Genomic DNA, 20871 nt, shown 5'->3' on the forward strand with positions numbered 1-20871 from the left:
TTTGAGGTGAGATAAACAATGGAGGAAAAAGATGGTGAACTGCTGCAGCTGGGACTGTGCTAACTGCTGGGCCAGAATCTACCTGGAACCACTAAACTTACCCTGGGGACAGCTGCAGCAGCCAGCACAGCTCTCCCCAGCTCTGGCATGGAGAATCACACACTCAGCTGCCATCAGGTGCCTTTCCCTCTCCTCACCCAATGCACAGATCTCACATTTGCCCACTCTGCTTGTGTCCATGGCCAGCACTGAGCTCACTCCCTCCAGCACCAGCTCCACAACCTCACCAGCAGGAGAAGAGAAGAAAGGAGGAAGGCAGGAGGGATGCACCTGCCCTGATATTTGACAAAGCCTGTTGCTCCTGAGGCTGCTAACAAGGCAAGCTCTGCACTTTCTAACATCATGCAATTTTTCCAGGAAGACATCCTCAAGCGCTGAAAGGCCACAAGAGAAGATTGTTGTGGGACAGAGAGCTACAGCATGCCAACAGCTCCTGCCCTGGCTGAGCAGCAGGAGCTCTCCTGTTATCCCAGTGTCACTGCAGGGACTGGAGTTCAGTTCTCAGTGCCCCACAGGACAAGAGGTAATGCCCATTTCCTTGATGAAACCAATTCAGCTACACGGTATAAACCTGGCCACTTGTTCCCTTCAGAATTCCATTCTTACAAAAGTTACTTGTTGAGAGGGGAGAAGCTCAAATAGGAAGAACTTCAATTTGCATTGGGAGTGTGTGTGTGTGTGTGCAGACAGGTGGAGGAAGCAGCAAGACCAATGGCTTTCCCAATTTGGAAACAGACAGTTCCTTCATATTATTTATTTGGCATATTTATTTATCTGAGGTCTATATTAAGGTTCCTTATCTTATCACTGAGCAAGTGGCTGATATGTTTGGGGGGAGAGAAGAAGAAACATGCTATGGAGATAAAACAAAACAACACACTAGGCAGCTACTTCAGCACCTTTGTGCCAAATTTCAATGTTATGTATCAAGTTTGAAAATGCTGACCCAAATACCTAATAGATCCACATTTTCAGGTGTCAAACACCTACTCCATGAAAATCAGACCTCTGAAGTCTATATAACTGTGAATCTAAAATGCAGAACTGCTTTGGAAAGTCCTTGTCAAATGTCACTCTTCTAATTTTAATTTACTACAAATTAGGCATTTATTTCTGGGGAGAGGAAAAATTACCTTGGGAGGTTTCAGCAAGCAAAATACAAAATAAGCAATGCACTTTATTTTCTGGGAATTATTAAATTTAAATACGTATAATCAAAAATCACAGACATTTTTAATAGCTGAGTTCCTGCTGTTTCCCTGGCACAAGAAATGTCCTTTGCAAAAGAAAGTGCTTAATGATTCCAATTTTTATGTAACACTGAATGATGATGTTGACTTGGATTTGGCTGATAATTCCTTACCTGAAGGCTTGAATGCAATTTTGCTTTTCTTGCCCTTGTTCACTTGCTTCAGGAAAGAGTCTCTGAGCAAATCTGATGCTGTAACACGTTTACTAGGATCAGGTTCAAAACAGAGCAAAATAAAGGCCTTTGTTTCAGCAGACACTGATTCTGGAATTTCAGGATGAATCTTAAACATCCCAACCTGCAAGTAAAACACAAATACTAATTATTTTTATGGAGACCATGAGACCATGGGCAAAAGCTCTTATAATACAGTACAGCTCACACTTCTCCTTACTTCTGTAGAAAAGAAATTATGCAGGTCCCACATAAAGCAGTGAAGTTACAACAAGGTTCTGATGCTAATTTCTTGGCAAACATGGTGTAAATATCCATGTGATATTACATAAGTGCCAAGGTATGAATGTATCTAATCACCTGCTTTCAGGCAATCTTGGTATCTGGGCATTATTGACACCAAGTGCTTCAAATACTCCTTCTCTGAGCAGCCACAAACCCCTCCAGCTATTGCACAGGTTTCCCATCACCCCTGCTCAGAGCTGCTGACTCCTCCAGCACATTCATGCCCAAGAACAGCAATAATCTCCTCCTCTAGCACCAACAGCCTGAGGCTGTTTTCTGCTCCTGCCACTGACAAATGTCTTTGCACTAATATGCACACTGACCTTGCCAGACCTCGGCACCAGCCCCCCTCCTGGGCCAGATGTCTTCCTGAGTCTTTGTGTTATTTAATTGAAAATCACATTATGTCCAAAGGTTTAACAAGATCCTTGTTAAACCATTCTTTAAGTAATGACTTATTTTAAGTCATTACTTAAAAGAGTCTCTTCTAAGACTCTCTCTTTAAGTAATGAAAAATGTGCTTCTACAGGTTGCTTCCCAGTGATTTTTCCAGCTCCTCACTGCCCACTTATTCTCTAATTCAATCTGGCAGAACTGTTTGGAAGCCAGAGCTGTATAACCATGAGTATGCACATGTCTGGAGAGATTATTGTTTGTAGTCTCAGCATCTTTACACAAAATACATCCTGGAGAACAAGCACAAAGGTAGTGTCCACAAGGGAGACAGCAGCCCAGCAGTTAAGTGCCATCTGCTTTCAAATAATCTCATTGCAGAGCTGCATTAACACACTGTGGCACTATTAAGTGCTCACAATACTGCTTCAGCTTCAATGCAAGCTGAAGAAAAAAATGCTGAGTTGTCCTGCTTCTGTTTGAGTGATAGTACAGTAATAAAATGCTAATAGGGCTTTAAGGCCTTCCAAACCATGACCTGAGCACATTTAAGACTCAGTGTCACAAACTGGCAGCACTCTGGTGCCAGGTTTCACTCTTATGCACTAAGCAAAAATCTAGAAAAATTCCAAACCAGGACCAGGAAGTTTGAAAGATTGTCTCTGATCTTACCTTCATCTCTGTTGCTCAAGGGGAGTAAATTTCGTCACAACCACCTGCAAATTCTATGGCAACACAAGTGTACTTTGTCTCCACTGAATGCCATTTGTTTGCACTCTTTTCACACAGACACAGATGTACACATTCTCTGCTCATAGAATAAATACCAAGCAATGCACTCCCAGCCAGGACCTATCCAGTTCTTGGCTTACTATAGCCCCTTTTCTCTACTTTGTCCAACTCTTTGGTCATTTGCAATTTCTAAAGTGACTTCACAGGGAGACTTAAACCTTCCCTCTCCTCACCTGCCCTAAGCACAACAGAATGTTCATGTGTGGAGGTGGGGACCTCAAAAGTTCAATATTCAAAGTTTTCCAGACTTCTTTTTACAAGTTTACCCAGCCACTCTGCTTCAAATCCAGCTTCTAGGTTGCTTGCTTTCATTACACAGAAAAAGAAAACATGGTTTGTAACCTATGGTGCCTAGCAAGACACATTTCCAAACAGGTCCCAGCAGAGCCAAGAAAGAGGAAACAAAACCAAATGCCTGCCTGTAGTAAATTAATGCAGTCTGCAATAAGAATGCTAAAAACTTTCAATAAACTGTGCTGAAAAATAAGATGTGTAACTCACTGAGCAGTCACAGCTACATGCAGGTACATAAGGTTAAAAGGCATCTGCCAACAGACTTGTATCTGACATTTACAGTGATGTGGAAAATAGTCTCTTTCCATGGCTCCCTCAGGAGAGCTTTAGTGAACCAAACCATGTTCACCCAGGCAGCTTCTTTTGAGGTATGCCACAAGTTGACGGCACCAAGGTGACCTATTATACCACTGAAATAAGTGTATCAAAACCTATAATCATCCCTTTTTTGCCTTTTATCATGGTTCATGGGATAAATCACAGGCCTAGTATGACGTATTGCACTACACATCATGCTGAACTGCAGCCCAGATTTCTCTATCTATTGATAAAGACTTGATTTTACCACCATGGTTGCATTAATGATGATACTAAGCCCACATAGAGGCTTTCAACAAGATACATGAAAAAATTACAACACTTGTAATTTAAAGCAGTTTGCTGAGTTATGGATGGGATATTTTCCCCACTATAAGAATGAGAATTCTCAAGCATAACTGAAAACTTAAGTACTTTCCTAAAGGTCTACTGCAAGTCAGTAGAAGAACCAAAATTTTTCAGTTTACTTATTTGACACATCATAGTTGTTACACTTCTGTTAGTTACAAAGCTAGAAAAAGTAACTTTTAAAAAACATTTATTATCCAAGTGTTAATTTTTGCATTGGAAAATAGATGCACTAAGCGAAACAATGCAATAGAGACAACAGCTTACTGAGGAGGTGGCTATGACCTGAAGGACTTGGAATACAAAATACAGAGTATTTTACTCCTTTAATACATACTGGGAATCCTGGAGAGCTATTCCCCTGCCCTTTTCCACCACATCTTCCTGCATCCCTGTTGCAGAGATTGGGCCTTTAAAATATTTTCCTATGGGAAGGAAGCTTACAAAAATTACTTAAAGGAGCAGAAATAACTTGCTTGTCATTATTGGGGAGACTGGTTACAAGAAGGAAATCATAAACCAAGAACAGAAGATGAAAAAAGTAGCACAGGGGATATTAGTTTTCATAAGCCTTCACTCATTTTTCAGATTGCTGCTCTGAGTCATGACCTATTTCCAGCACAAAAATAACTGATCACCCCCTAGAGCAATACAGCTTAGAGAAGGGGAGGATCTTTCAGCAAGACTTAAAAACACAGGTCAGACTATGGCTTTGTGCAAAACAACCCATGTAAGACAATGTTATTACCAATTAATATTATGAAATGAGGCTATAATTGACAATTCATCAATTCTAAAGCAAAAAAGCTGTATTTACTTTAAACATTGCAGCTTGAGGCTCCCCTAGTTCATGAAAAGGAGGTTTGCCTGTTGCCATCTCAATAATGGTACAGCCCAGGGACCAGATGTCAGCAGGAGCACCATATCCTCGTGGTCCTTTATCGATGATTTCTGGAGCCATGTACTGCAAGGTCCCTGGTCAGGACAAAAAGAGAAGTCAAGTGTATATTCTTAATTCTTATTAAGGAGAATTAACACAACACTCAGCAAGCCAAAAATTGTGAAATGCAATCTATATAGCCAAATACCTTATCTCCCACATCAGCACTGAAAACTAGACAAAAACTTGTTATAGCATCTTTTTTATAAACTATCTTTTTGCCCCTCTTTTCTAACACCAGGTTTCAAATGCTGAAAGTTTATATACCACATAATCCAATAGCTTCCCCAGAAAATAAAGTTACATCCAATATTTGCAGACACCAACTTTTAAAGATTATGCATGTAAGAGATGGCAAAATCTGAGAAATGACAGATAGTCTTAATGAGAATAATTTTTCATATTTTACCCCAATAATGAGAACATGAGTGATAAGGAATTTCAAACAGTTACTTTGAAAATCTAGTTTTGCAAATACAGGGCAATAACTAAGACAACTCGTCACAGTTTGTCTAGAATTCCAGGATGCCTTGGATGTGCTTGGGATTTCTGACATCCAAGGTTAGCAAAAAAAACCAAAAAAACTAAAAACCACACCAAAAAACGAACCAAACAAAAAACCCACCCAACAAACCAACCGGTTAGAATTTCTAAAGTTATTGACAAAAAAAAAAAAGATTGACAAAATAAGATCCTGCCTGTAGACAACTTGAGTGTAATACTAGTAATAATACTGATAAAGAACAGCACAGTAAATAATTAAATGCAAGATGGTCAATTTGGTATCACTGTTATTGAACCATTCACTAACACAGGTAATGAGGTCTTTACAGGAAGAGTGCACACCACCACCAGCCAAAACCTTTCTATGCTCAGTGTGTTTTGAACACTACAGTTCTTTCTCCACCTGAATTTCTATCAGCTCTGTTATGACATCTTTAAATTAAATTATTTTTCTTCTTAGGAATGCAATAAAAGTACACTTCCATAGAGCTGTGAACTATCAAGTAATGAACATATGATGAAGATACAAGGGTATCATATGTTCATTGAATGTGACTGCTGCAGAATGAAAGTTCAAGCCACAGCGCTGCCCTCAGGCTGTGTCTGAATGTTTAAACCATCAGAAGTCTTGTTCTTCAAACCACGTGATTTTATTACATAATGCCTAAAAGCTATGGTTTATGTACTGTGTCAAGAACAAAACCCAAATTGCTAAGGATAAGGACCTTCTAAGGTCCTCTGGGGTACAGCTACCTGCTTACTGATTTAAATCCAAAATGATAACTTAAGTATTTAGTCACATGGCAAATTACATCTCAAAGGCACAAACTGGGCTGAAAATTTGCAAGAGAAGAAAGAACAAAGGCACAAGGAAAGAGTTACTTCCTTTTATTATGGTATGGAGACTTTTCTTAAGATATAATTTCTCTATATATCATCTATACTGACAACCAGTTGCTAAAAAAGTCACTCAGGAGCATGCAAAATACAGGCAAAGAGAATGATAATGAGTAATAATGAGATAATGAGTAAAAATAACTGAGAAAGGTAAGTTACTTCAGAACCTTAATTTTATTTTCATGGCTTCCTTGTAAGAAAGCTGGAGGAGCTGCAGACACACCACAAGAGAAGTAAAGGGAAGTTCTGATTTTCACTTAAGTGAAGTTTGTTATCTTTTATCTTCCACTCTGAAGCCATCCATGACTAATGGATCTGTGTACCATTTACTTAAACTGCAGGCAAGAAAGAGGCTTGTGATATCAGCCTTTGCATAAAGCCATATAACAAGCAAAAATACCATGTTACCCACATCCACTGATCACAGAAATTATGTGTTCACATATTCGTTTTTTAATGTGGAGTATCCCCTTTTGCTCAGCAATTTCTATTTTCCCTGAATATTACAAGTCTTTAAAACCGTGTTGTATTGAAAGCAGTTCTGTAACGCATCAGCCTAAAATGTTCCTGTAAAATGTTCTTTTTACTGTTGTTAGCCAGTTGGCTGGGTTTGTAATTAACATGTTTAATCTGAAAGTGTCCTAAGCTTGAGTTTGTTTTTCTGCACTTTTAAACATATATCTAAAAAGCGTGCATGTTACTAATACCAAGATTGTTAAATTAAAAAGTTGCTAAATTCAACTGTTTCCAGGTGTAATTGCAAACCAATTGCTACTTAAGGAACACTCTAAAGAAAAACTTTTACCCTCGTAAAGTAAAAGGAAGACAGTTAAATTTAAAAAAAAAAGTCAAGAATGCTATCAAGCCTATGGTTATGGTGATCACACTCCCATTTACTCTGCCCTGCAAACAGAGACCCAATAGTGTTTTCATCACTAAGCCAAAGAGCCTCTTGCCTCCAATGCTAAACCTGTCATGAAAACCCTTACACACTTTGCTAGATTAATCTTACCTGTAAATGTTTCAGTGCATGGATTGATTCCTGCCAGCCGTTTGGAAGTACCAAAATCTGATATCTTAACCACGCCACTGTAGGTGTTCACCAGAACATTGTCCCCCTGTGGTTTGGACAGGAGAGAGACAGAGGGGAGGGGGTGAGGGTGGAGGAGGAGAGAGAGAAGGAGAGAGAAGGCAGCGAACAGGGAGAGGGGAGACAGAAAAATACAGATTCTCAATCTCAATACTACTTCAAGCTTGCACTTATCTTTGTAATACACCTTTCTACAAAGCAGTATTCCAGGAGCACCAAGAGAAGGAGTTGGCTTATGCTTTCCTTTTGCTTTCAGCTTCCATGAAATCTTATTAAAAATTCTACTTCAGATTAAAGCAAAACTAACAACTAAAGATAAAAAGCAAATCAAACAAGACACACAAAAGGAAAAGTTACCTTTATATCTCTGTGTACAATCTGGTTCTCATGGAGATACTTGAGGCCTTCCAGAATCTGCTTGGTGTAAAATTTAATTGTAGGTTCTTTCATTGGGCCCCACTTAGATCTTAAGAGAGCTGAGAGGCTGCCTACAGGAGTTTAAGAAGAAAGTGTATCAAGGTAGCGAATTTCCCAAACTATCATGAAACAGGTAAGTCTGGATGGAGCCTTTGCTCAGCATCCTTATATAAAAAAAAAGCAGTACCTATGATTAAGCCAAATCCTTGCTAGATCACTCATAGCAAAAAATTTCCTGTTGGTCTGGACTGGTTATTTCTTATTTGCCAGGTCAGGTTCTACTCCCACAAGAAGAATAAATGTTCTGACAGAGCTGCATCCATCCCCCTCACTTCACTGTAACAACTGCTGAGACTGCAATTAGCAGCCAAGTACTCCATAATGAAACAAGGACTAAAGGTAACAGTCTACCATGTTGTACATTGTATTTCATGAACCACAGATATGGGCAAATACAAGCTGATTTTCTTGAGACAAGCAGGGTAGAATCTAAATCAGAAGAGCCTTCTCTTTACAAATATGGCAATATTCAGAGACAGGAAAGAAAGCTTCTGAAATAAAACCCTGAATGGATATTCAGAGTAGGAGATGGGCCATCTACACATTCCCAATTCTAATAAAACAAATCTTTAAATAACACAAATATTTAAATCATGAGGCAAAATAAAGAACAGTTTTGCTTATTCAGCACAAAATAAACTAAGTACAGTAGGTCTACTTAAGGACAAAAAAATTCAGCTAAAGGAACCGGCAGCTTTCTAAAGTAAAGTTTCTTCAATGAATCTTGTATAATCTGAACAGCTGGTTCCCTTTTAAGACTGACAGAGTTTAAAATATCTAAATTGGTTCAGTAATATCTTGCCATTAGCAACTAATTACAGCACTCTTTACTGTGCATATATGAACAGGAAACAACACCAGCTGACACTGTGGACAAGTGTGGGAAAACAAGTGGAAGTGTTGGCATAATTCCATCACATCTGCATGTGTCATGCAGGTCAAAGTGTCTCAGCTGTCAGGTGAGAAGATCACAAGGATTCAAAAGCAAAATAATTTCCCTACATCCCTAAATGCCCTGGATGCATTTAATAACACTTTGAATGTTTGTCTGGACATTTCTTAGAAAATCTGAACTGTTCCCCCAGTTTTTCTTATTTCTGCTTTTACTTTGCAAATAAATTAATGCAAAATCTAAAACTCATTCTGACACATCCTTGACACTGAAGAGTAAATAGCAAAATGAAGATGGAAACAAGGTAGAGAGGTTACAAAGTGATTTCACATCCTCTTCCTGCAGGAGAGACGGCTGGAGGAGTGAAACTGGAAATTATGAGCAAGGAACATATCTCACTTTAATCTCTCATCTACCTAGGGAATAGCAGTCCTTTGTACATAGCAGTTAATAACAGTACTTAATTGTTCTATCAGTGTTACTGCTCAAAGAGAAATTTACACTGAAAGCTCCAGCCATCATTCAGACACTTGAGCTCAATGGACTATACAGCTCTAACTCCACTATTTTTTAACACAAGAGTACTTGAAATCAAATACTTTTAATGACTTCTCTCTAGGTTTAGAATTATTATAGAAAGGGGAGATGGTACGAGGACCTATACTCTTCAAATTTACTCCTTCTATGAGAAAAAGACTTATACAGTTAATGTCCCAACAGAAATGCCATACAGAGAGCACAAACACATTAAGTGCTTATCTACTGCCTTTCAGTCAGTTTCAAGTCCCAAATGCTTTTCCTTTGGCAGACCAAACTCAGCATGATACAAACCTCCTGGCACCTGCTCCATAAAAATCTTAATGTATCCATTTTCTGAAACAGATCCAAGATACTGGACAATGTTCCGATGCTTTAAATATTTGTGCAGTGCTATCTCTTCATGAAGAGGTTGAGAATACCTATCAAAAAAAAAAAAAAAAAAAAAAAAAAAAACCAAACAAAAAAACCAAGGATTATTTCATTATTTTATTCTAGGCTTTGCTTAAATGCTAGTTTGACAAGAGAATGGATTTTAGGGATACCACTCAAATTCTCAGCAAACATCTTATCCATTACCTTAAAATGCAATGTCATTTACTCCCTACTCCAAAAAAGTAAAGAGACAGGTCTTAGAGGAACTCTGGTGGAGAAACATGCCCTCCAAGAATTTATATGTGTGTCTTCTGTATCAATACATAGCACTGTCTTTGACTCCAGAGCTCCTTTCCTGCTTTTCACCCTCCACAAAAAGAATACAAATGAGATACAATTGCAACCTAAAACCAATGTCTCCTGGAATGTAAGATATACATACAGATTATTAAACTGTCGTATTTTTGATATATAATATGTATTTTCCCCCAAAATACAAAGTCTTTAATCTCAAAAATATACTTTTGGATAGTAGGAGGAAATAGTAATTGAATTTCAGTATATTGGCATTTTATAAACTAACCACACAGAAACACATGCTAAGAAGAGCCAAATTTTAAAAAAACAACTGCATTTTGTTCCCAGTGTGTATATAACAATGAACTAGGTCTTACCTGCTATCTCTCTCAGGTATTTCTTTGATGGCTATTCGGACCTGGTTGCTAAGGTCTCTTCCAGCATAAACTATTCCATAAGTACCTTTCCCTAGAATGACCCTTTCACCATTCTCATCATAATCATATTCATACTGCAAGCAGAAAAGACAAACAAAGCAGCACAGAATATGTTATCACTAACATTTGACATTACAGAGAGCCTTAATGCCAATTTAGCACAGCACTGTTGCAGCAGTGCAGCTGTAGGACAGCAGGCTACCCACCAGCCTCGTACTTTATACAACTTGTAACATTTCAATCTTACTTGCTTTGTAATACAATCTTCCTTAACCAGCTTTGAGAAAGATGCATTCATTAAAACAGGGAACATACCTATAAACCAAATTCAATGAAACACTGCTGCCTAAAGAACTCATTAATGTATTGTATCTAAGAATGCTGACAGAGCCTTCAGAACATGTAAATATACGGAACAAAACCTAAAATTTTGAAACCAGTGGTTTAAATGAATAGAAAAAAGTAACCAGACCATATAGTCACCCCGGGACATCCCCTCTCACTATGGGATTTTTCCAAAGGGCAGAAAAAGATGTTAAGCTTGTCAACAAATTATTAAATATAACGGTGGTTTCCACTGCTGCTGAAACGTGCTGGGTCATATTTCCAGCTGAATAACTCAATGCTGGTTCACTGACTTCAGTGAAGTTACACTAATTTACACCACCTCAAATAGTGACCTTGAGATAGAACTCTCCTGCTCTAAAGGAGTGAATCATGCTTAATGAAAGCATACCCCAGACACTATATAAAACCAAATTTCTTATGGAAGTTGGGTTGAACACATTGTGACTCAAATCAGGGTGAAAGGAACTAGACAATTTCATAGTCTTGGATATTGTCAGGAGTACACAGATCTCCCCTAGTATCTTCCACATCCAAGAGGATGTTCCGTATGGGAAAACTGCAGGGTATTCTCTGTGGCCTCATGCGATTTTCCTATTGAAAAAAACAAACAACAAAACTTTTTACAATGGCCATAACTACTGACTTCTCTGTCAATGACTACTTTTTCTGCGTTGTCTAATCTAACTCTCTGACACAGAATGCAGCCTTGGAGAATTTCTTTGATGTGCCTTCCCATTTCACATTGCAGTGTCCATGTGTCACTGACACTCCCCCTCTTCACCTCGGCAAAGATGGCAAGCTTCATGCTGCTGTATGGAATGTGCTAAAGGAAACCCGTCTGTCACTTCTCCTAACAGCATATTCTGCTCAGTGGAGCTAAATTGGAGCAGGCACAGCTTTAGCACAGCTCCATTTACCACATTTCAGCACTTCACGGCTCACAACATAATCTCGTTACACGATAGGCATAACTGACCCAAAACGCCATATGCAAAACTTGCCAGGTTCTCTGGTAGCACATCCAGCTTTCACAGCTATCATATGACAGAAAACTGTGCAGAAAAAAGACAGCAGTCACATTGCAGAATTTAGGATTGACAGTAACCCCATCTGCAACACTGGTCCTAAGGCAACCCTTTAATTATCGTGGAGAAACCTATGTTCTCCAGTCTGGGTCCCATGATACATGAAAATTGTTGGTATTTAGCGTTCGGTGCTAGTTAGTAGACAGTTTAATAGACTTGTATATACTTGTATAAGTATATACTTTACATTTGCCTCTTCTTGTCCCAATGGCTACAAATATTGAATAAGCCACTGTTGGTTGCCAAAAATCTGAATAAGTGATCCACTGGCTGTGAAATCCAGCCAGTAGGTACAAGTAAACAAGGCAGAATATAAGGCAGAATCTCTTCTCTAGATTATCCAATTGGGGTACAGCAGGTATTCCTAAAGTAACAGGAACTTCATATCAATATATGGAAGTGAATACTCCAAGGCTGAACGAACTGCAAACTTCACACTCCTTCAAAATACTTCCTAGCTGTAAAATTAGACTGCAGTTTTTACATAAAACATACAATCCCTGGCAACAACATGCTCATAAGGATTCTGACTGAAATCAGATTTTCTTGCCCCAGACTTTGGAGGAGGTTATTTCTTCCTCTTCCACAATATAAACAAGTTCCTCCGTTTTATTAACAGTAAGAACTGTTTTCTCTGTATTAGTGGAGCCCATCAAGACCACATAAAGCTGCACTTTCCTCATTGTCACTTCTTAAATATAAGATCTCAAGCTGCAGGAAGGCATTAAGTGTCTTTCTTCATTTATATACTAAATTAATTATTTCTCCCATTCAGAAGTCCTGATTTCTGTTTCATTGTCCTGACCTAAGACAATAAGTACAAGGTGACAACTGTGAAAACTTCAAGATAGAATGATATAGCTCAAAGATTTAAAATTAATTTCTGTAGTCACATCTCCATGTGTCACTCATTCATGCAGGATTGCGTCCTGCTATGCATTGTCAAGTGATTTTTTTCATTTCAGTTTTTAAAAGGCTCAAGCCATGATGAGCTCACATCCTCTGAGAGACTGTTACACAGCTGAACAGACTGTGTGGTGTGGAGATAGCCCTGCTATTAGCTGAGTACATAATTATGTAATATAAAGATCTGCAGCTATAGTTAATATCCTGTGTGTACCAAGGCAGAGCCCTGAAGCTGTGTCAAGACCACAGATGGATGTATTAAACTGAGCTTAACAGATGTGTGTATTTGTCCTTTCTGCTTGAGGAAAAAATTCTGTGGCCAAACAAACTCCAGTGCAAAAACTCATTTTTCCCACTATATGGAACTACATTTAGTAGTACAGCAGAGAGTTATAGATTTTCTTTTTCCTCCCCTGAAGCCTCAAGTCCTAAAAAAGCTCACTACCACAAACAGCTGCTCTGAATGGTCAGCCAAAGAGAATTGCTGGAATGAGACACAATCACAAAGATGCCCACTGCAAACAAGCCACAGGAAGGTTTTCATGCTCATTAACTAATTGATTAAATTTGCTTGTCCACAAATAAAACTTACACCCTACCTTCTATGGTAGCTTTTCAGATTTCAAAACAAATAAAAAGAAGAATAATAAATTATTCAGTGTATGTATTGAATCCTACAAATGTGGACACCTGCTATGAGCCACTTTTTCTTATGAAGACATGGATTCACATATCCCAATCAGAGGCCACATGAAATGTGAAAAACCTTTCCCAAGTTGGTTGCTTTTCCTTTTTTCCTTTCTGTACTAGTTATAAAGAAAGCTTACAGCTACTGGATTCCTAACATGGATGTTACAGTGATAAGAAAAAAGCAGAGTGTAGTAACCTGATCCTAAATACCTAAAATATCTCTGGGACAGAAGCCTGTCAAATGAAATTACCAGGAGGAAGTAATGGTATCAGGTAGAAAAACTAAAGTACCTTTGTAATGACTTTTTAGTAGCATTTATTTAATATTTTATCTTTTTTATCCGCTTGAGCCAGCTGATAAGTGTTCATTCTTATCTATACATTGTTTGCAAGAGAATACAAACACAGTAACACATTTCATTAAGGATTTATGCAGTTTACAGTAGTAACGGGCCCACTTCATAAAAAATGTGTTTTTTCAAATGAATGTAAATCTCATGTACAAATAATTGTGAAAGAATTTAAATTTCATATACAATTAAGGAGTTTAAATGCTGTTTATGTTTTTACTATACTGATATGAAAGTGCAGGGAAGACTGAGAACAAATTTCAGAGTTCTCAGATCTTTTATCCTTGACATACCTCTAATGTGTCTCCATCTACTTCTCCTTCTAGTTCCAAAGTACTGCCAACTGCATCAGACAAAATTTCTTTCACCAAACCACAGAATCTAAAAAGAAATACATAGCACAAGATCAAAGAAGAATAACCTTTTGGAAGTAGACTAAAGAGATCCTTGCAAGCTGGGCATTGCTTTTAAGCTAATAAATTGACGAGCATGTTCACAGCTTTCTTTCATTACTGACTTTCTCCATATTTATCCCATTTTAAATGATGAAGAACATCAACCACACAATGCAAAGCTTCAGTATTTATAAAATTATTATGTTTTCTGTATCAGAACCTTATAGGTAATTGTTATTGCAATTGCATAGTAAAATCTTGGTAGATTTAACTCAAATACTCTTCCAGTAGATGTTTGGCTGCAAGTGTGATTAATCAGTATTTCAGAAAATCAGATGCTGTAGCTTTTTGTCAGGCATTCAGAAAGCCAAAACTATAAAAGTAGTAATGTAGCTACAAGAACAGAATTTTAACTAATTTCTAGTTCTGTGGGGTGGAGATACTTAAGTATAAGAACATTTTTTCCTGTAGTTCCCTGCCTGAGCCTCTCATTTTTTTTCCCAAATTCTATAAGAAATTGTTAACAATTACTTAAAATTATTTTAAATATTATTAATTTAATTTTATACATCTCTTTCATTACATAATAAGAGACATCTCTTGAGCTGACTCCTGTAGCACACTGAATACGGCATGAAAAATGTGGCCATGTTTCATGACACACAAATTGCACTGCCAAATTAAGGCTAAAGAGGTAACATTAATTTTAGTGTTTCCTACCTTTTATGCAATGCACTCTGCAAAGCTAGTAATTTTCTTTAACCTGAGTTTATTCAATGTAATAGATAAGTAGTAATTATTGCAAGAAATAGTGAGAATACCATTACGCTCCAAAACATAAGTGCATTAACAACTCTCTCCTGCATCATTCAGAAGGTGTATTTGCAGCTACCAGTCATAATGCAGAACTTGGCCTATAAAGATTTAAAGATTTAGGCCTACAATTCAGTCAGCCTGCTTACTTTTTAGAGACCACAGATCACCAGCAAACATTTAACTACAGGTACAATCTGTAACACAGATCTCTGACACAATGTAAGTTACAATTTCTTGTTACACTTAGATACTCTTATTTAAATCAAACTGAACAGACACATAAGGTAACCTGAAACAATGTAGCACCTTACATGACATGGCCAAGATAAAGAAAAATAACAGCTGTAATTTTGATTAAACTGGTTAAGCCTTTTTCGGACATAATGATTTGTAAATAAACTAATCAGAATCACATAGGAAGTATAATGGGTGCTCTAATCACCTTAAGTATCACTGAGTTTACATTGCTTCTTCATCAAGAAAAAATAAGTGAAAAAATAAATAATCTGCTTCTCAAGCAAAAATATTGGTTTTCAATCTTCATGAAATCAATTTAATTTAGGATATAGATGAAGCATGCAACACTCACAGAAACTGAACTCACCTACTACATTGGTTTTCTGTAGAAAAGTAGATTTGAAAGTCATCATAGTTATCATGGACATAAAGAAAACAACATCGTTCATCAAACTTGGAAATGCTGTAAAATTCACATTAGGAGAATGTTATTTTGGATATGACTATTGTAATTGTAAGAAGGCAATTGTATTGTAAGAAGGCAATGAGGAAATTTTTTAAAATTATGAACACTTAAGAAATAGATTTTTCACAGCTAAATACCTCAGAGAAGCAGTATGCAATTATATATATATTCCTTACAACTAGGAGTTTACAGCTTATTTAAATATTTATAATCCTATCTCCATTGTGATAAATAAGCTGCTGCTTACTTTGGTAAAATACTGAGGTGTATTGAGGTTGGTTTATTGTTCACCTCCTCTTCTGCTTTTACACAAGTGCATCAGACTCCTTGGTACTTGATGGCACCTCAATGGAAAATTAATTGCTCTGTCACTAATTTAGTGTTCCAGAAAACCTTTCCTTAAAGATTGAAAAGTACTTCAGGGTTTTATAATTCCATTGCTCCTACAAAAAAAACTGAACTGGGAAATACCAACAGTGTAACAGATCCTTCTCAGTCTATACTTTTTATGGCCTTAAAACTGATAAACAGGTTTTGGGCTGACCAATATTTACTCCAAATCACAGCAATAATGCGGAAAAAAGGGATTATTTATTGCATATTGTGTCTTGCCATAGAAATCTCATATAAATGCTCTGAAGCAAAAAGTCAAATGCCATAAAACACAGTATCAATATGAAAATAAATATAAGAATTAGCCTCTTATGCCAACCACTTGCACTGAAGTATTTTGCTACATAATCCCAAGTTGTTAGGCTTCTTAAGGTATTTTTGTGCCTGAAGTTAATGAAATTTCTTAGATTTTTGCCTGATCTGCTCAGTCAAACTCTTCTATTTTGCTTATCTTCTGCTGAGCCAGTTACTTAAAATACATGACAGTACACTTTAGAAAAGTTGCCACAGGTTACATGACCAATTGATGTTGCCTGTTGAAGCACCACTAAGGGCTACATGGAAAATGTTAGAAATCCAAATTTTGCCTGAAGACTTTTCTAGAAACATGTGAAAATAATAACTATACCATTATTTATTTTCATTTAGTATAGCAATTTACAGTCTAACAAATCAGAGAAGCACATATCTGACTTGAGAACTAAGAAACAAAGCAAGGTGATTCTTCCAGGGGCAAATACAGGACAGACAAGACAGTATCCAAGTAACAATACTACATTATAAACATTGTCATGTATGGGGTATATAAGATGAACTGGTTTGTATAAATGCAGTTTAAGTGTTTTGACAGAGTGTATTTTAACCGAGACCACATTTTTTTTTCAAAGGAATGCAATTTCAAAAGTATAGTAATTTAAAGTTGTCACATACAAAGCAAACATCTAACTCCAGTAAATTTAAAAAAGATGGCCTCTCTGAGCTTTGTAATACAGTGAATTTTTAATCACTCAGCAGTGATTAAAAATCAAAGAAAATGAAATTAATTGCTTGCTTCCTCTTGATTAAAGTTATCTTTCTCGAAGATTAATTTCTGTGCATTGTGTTGACTGAAGGTAATTAATGTGGTATAAAAACTTTGTGCTGAATTATTCTCAATCAGTTCCACAGACTTCAGTAATTCACATTGCATTGGAGTAATAGAATAAAATACCATGTAAAATTCATTTAAACCAAAGCTTTTTTTTTTTTAGAAGAAAAGACTGAAGTTATGATAGAATCTATGTCAAAATCCACAGTTTTAGGTTTTCAAGCACCACTCATTAGTCATAGAAATACTTCTTTGCTCAGCTTACTTACTTAGGCAAACTATACAAATTCAGGGAAGGCAAACCTGGGACCTAAAATTTTAGGCACTCACATATCAAGTCAAGACCAAAGCCTAGAAGCCTTCTCCTTTCAGAACTACAGAACCCATTAAGTATCTGAATTTCTCCTTGTGTTTGAATCAGAAAGTTTTTCAGGCACTTAAGCTTATGCAGTTACACAAGTGGCCCCAGACAACAGTAACTTATGTCCCTAGAAGCGCCAGATCCACAAGTGTGGAGACTCAGGAGCTCAGAGAGAAGGCAAAAGCCCAACTGGTGCTCCCTGTACTTACAGTTCCTCTGGTTCTTAGCTGCAGCCTGCATAATTCAGAGAAGAGATAGGTTTACTTTCTTTTTCCTCTCTTGGTGTTTTTCTCTCACTCTTCTGGCAGCAAAGCAGCCCAGCTTAACATACAAAATCTACCTTCTAAATGTAGTCATGCATTTTTCAAATTATTAACACCAAATATGAATATTTTCTATCCATTCAGTTCTCAGAACAATCCTGTTTTTTCTATAATATTCTGATATTTTTTGGTACTAATATTTTGACCCAATACTTGTAACTAGTGTTTTCATTGATCTAAGCATCACAAAATGGAACTGTCTTAACTATTTAAAGTTTATTCTTTGAGAAACTACACTAGTAGTCTACTTCCAGCTTAAAAATTATTTTCTGTCCTTAGCAAAAACTACACTTATGCCTCATTTATTAGTTTTCTAATAAGTCAAATTTTAGCTAGCAGATATTTAAATAAAGCCATATCAGAAGCATTTCTGAATTCAAAACAGAAAGCAGATATTATGGTTTCCTTTACTTAAAGGAAAACAAAGTCTTCTTTCACTTATGGAAGGAAGCAAGAAGCACTAAGGGCTCTTCTTTCCTTCTGCCCTCCATGTTTTTAGATGCAGAGGTGGCAATACCTTCAGTGAAACATTTAGAAAAATTTACGAAACTCAGTTACATAATGGAAAGCAAAGAAGTCTACCAGAGAATACAGACACCCAATGGTCCTCTCAGATCTGGGTGCTCCTATGAGAAATGTACAGCTATGCCCATGCATGGAAAGGCAAACTCTTCTGTGACATTTCAAGGCAGGTTGGACAAAACAACCTTTTATAACAGGCCATTGAAAGACAGATTTAAGGTAGAATCCAGATTTTGCACTTGAGGGAAATATAAAACACACACAAAAAGACACTGAACTGTTTACTGACATACCAACCTTATTCCCCTAATGGAAGAAGCCGTAAAATTCCATTCATGAATCTGTTTCTGTAAAGAACAAAGGGATAAAATCAACCACAGTCTAACCTTGACGTAATATTGAAAACAAAGTCGCAGCATGGTAAGCAAAAGAAAGGTTTTCCAACATGTGTCTCTCTTCCCCACCCATATTTTGAAATAAGATTAATACATGGATAAAGAACTTACACATATATTGCTATTTTACTGACTTGAAGAAAAAATGCATATAAATGGCACAGGGTGGAAGCCAAAGCCACATTTCCTCATGTAAATTCAACGTGAAGAATAAGCTGTGCAGCACAATTTACCAAACATTATGTTTTGATGCAATACATCTACATTTCCCATTAAACATGGAGCAGTCTATGCCCTGCTCTTATCTAGGCTCAAAGGGAAAGGCAAATTCACCCATCTCCCTAAGGGGTTTTCAGCCAACAGCTTTGGCCCAGGGAACACACTGGAGGCAAAACACAGGAAGGACAATCTGTGTCTAGGACTGCAGCCCTCCATAAATCTAATTATAGCTATGAACTGGATCTTTTTTAGCAATGTCAGATATGCACCAAAAATTTGTTCCATAAAGCAAAGTTGTGTCAGGTAGATTTACCTGAAACAATGAAGTAGAAAAATGTACTGGAAAAACTGTTCACAGATCCAGGTAATTATGTGGTCTTGTCCTGCTCCAACATGCTTCTTTTCCACACTTTGTCTCTCTATGCTTTTGTCTATTTGTCTATTCTCCATCTATGTTGCTCTTATACTGAGAAAGTGTGGCAAAATACATTGCAGATTTCAAGTCTTTCAATGTGAAACTGAAATTATTTTTCATTTTTAAGAGCTGACACTGTCTATAACTGTGCCTACACCTTTCTTAATCCCCTGTGCCTTATCCAATAATCCAGGACACCAAATATTGTATTTCTTGACACTTGTCACAGGCTGCCATTTTTTCTAGTTTCAAATATTACAGTTGTAAAAGTTGAAAATGCCTAAACCATTGAACACAATTCTGGGCTTTATCTTTACTTTTAATCTTTGACCTACATCTTACCTAAAATGACAGAATTTTAATGAGGAATATTATGAGCAGACCAAATAACCCATGCACTTCTAAGAGACATGGTCAAGATAAGTTAAATCTGAATGACATCAGAACCACTTGTTTTCTAATCATAGTCACTCTTTTTACTTGCTCTATAAAATGTCAACTTTTGTATCTGCACAAAAGAGATACTGAGGCTTGGGCTTCACAGAAATGTAGCAAATTTAAAATTATTGCAAAGTACTCCAAAATCTACATGTAAAAAATTATTTTATGTACAATGAATCAGTACATTTAACACACTGAATCATGCCATTCAACACAATGGTTTTACCATTTCAGGGGGAGAGACATGCCACAAAGAGAGAGAGCTCTCATCTGCTTCACTGTTGATTGAAACATAGGCAGGCTGGTAGACTTTAGTTGGTTCTATCACCAAAACCTGAAGACAGAGAGCATTTTTCCTTAATATAATAAACCAGTAACTAATACACTACAGTATCTGCAGATGCTCAGATATAGACAAAGGTAATTTTGAAGTAAGGCCTAAAAAATTTTCAAGGGAGACAGGAGGGCAAGGCAAGGCAGGAAAAGTTTGTGTTTTTATGAACAACAGAATAGCATTATCACTATTTGTTACAGGAGACTTATAAATATTTCTTAGAATGCTTTTTGGGTGGTGGGTTAATTTTTTTTCTAGCATAAATATTAAGAGAGTACAGGAGTTTGGTTCATGCAGTGAACAACAAGCATTTAAGTTTTCAAGTATTATGTTTAGAGTCTTTCAATTATTGTAATATCCTATCCAGAAACACAAAACATGCAAAACTTGTTTGGACATAACATCTTACTGGAAATCTCAGTCCATTAGTTGTTTCTTTCGTTGCCTCAAAAATTATATCTAGCCAGAAAGTCAATCTTTCTTGTTTAGGAGAATGTTCTATGGTGAGTTTCTTGAAACGCTGAATTAACATCAGATTCTGAACTAATGATTTCAAGTACCTAGAATGTATTGAATTAGTGAATTAACAGAGAGAAAAAATTCTACCAGATTCTAAAACCACTTAACTGATTTAGACATCCAAAATGAAATGTGTTTTAAAAGCTACCACAATGGTAGTGTTGATTTTTACAAATTTCTGGAAAGAATAGCAAGTTTAGACAAAGCCTT

The 20871-nt window shown here is 36.9% G+C and overlaps 1 protein-coding gene across 3 annotated transcripts in view; it reads right to left on the reverse strand.

Moving 5' to 3' along the window:
• The window catches only part of MAP3K15 (mitogen-activated protein kinase kinase kinase 15), an 81248-nt gene that overhangs the window by 8702 nt on the left and 51675 nt on the right, over window positions 1–20871 (reverse strand). For all 3 annotated transcript variants that reach the window (XM_077781631.2, XM_031503680.3, XM_085559259.1), the window contains 11 exons: window positions 20552–20702; window positions 20035–20142; window positions 18636–18685; window positions 15554–15649; window positions 14032–14119; window positions 10300–10433; window positions 9545–9672; window positions 7702–7832; window positions 7267–7372; window positions 4731–4888; window positions 1424–1607 (listed from right to left, as the gene is read on the reverse strand). In XM_077781631.2, coding sequence (XP_077637757.1) covers window positions 1424–1607; window positions 4731–4888; window positions 7267–7372; window positions 7702–7832; window positions 9545–9672; window positions 10300–10433; window positions 14032–14119; window positions 15554–15649; window positions 18636–18685; window positions 20035–20142; window positions 20552–20702 — 1334 coding nt within the window. The remainder of the gene's footprint in view (window positions 1–1423; window positions 1608–4730; window positions 4889–7266; window positions 7373–7701; window positions 7833–9544; window positions 9673–10299; window positions 10434–14031; window positions 14120–15553; window positions 15650–18635; window positions 18686–20034; window positions 20143–20551; window positions 20703–20871) is intronic.

The sequence above is a fragment of the Lonchura striata genome, chromosome 1 (genome assembly GCF_050655825.1).
Source record: "Lonchura striata isolate lonStrDom1 chromosome 1, ASM5065582v1, whole genome shotgun sequence".
In the NCBI taxonomy this organism is placed as follows: domain Eukaryota; kingdom Metazoa; phylum Chordata; class Aves; order Passeriformes; family Estrildidae; genus Lonchura; species Lonchura striata.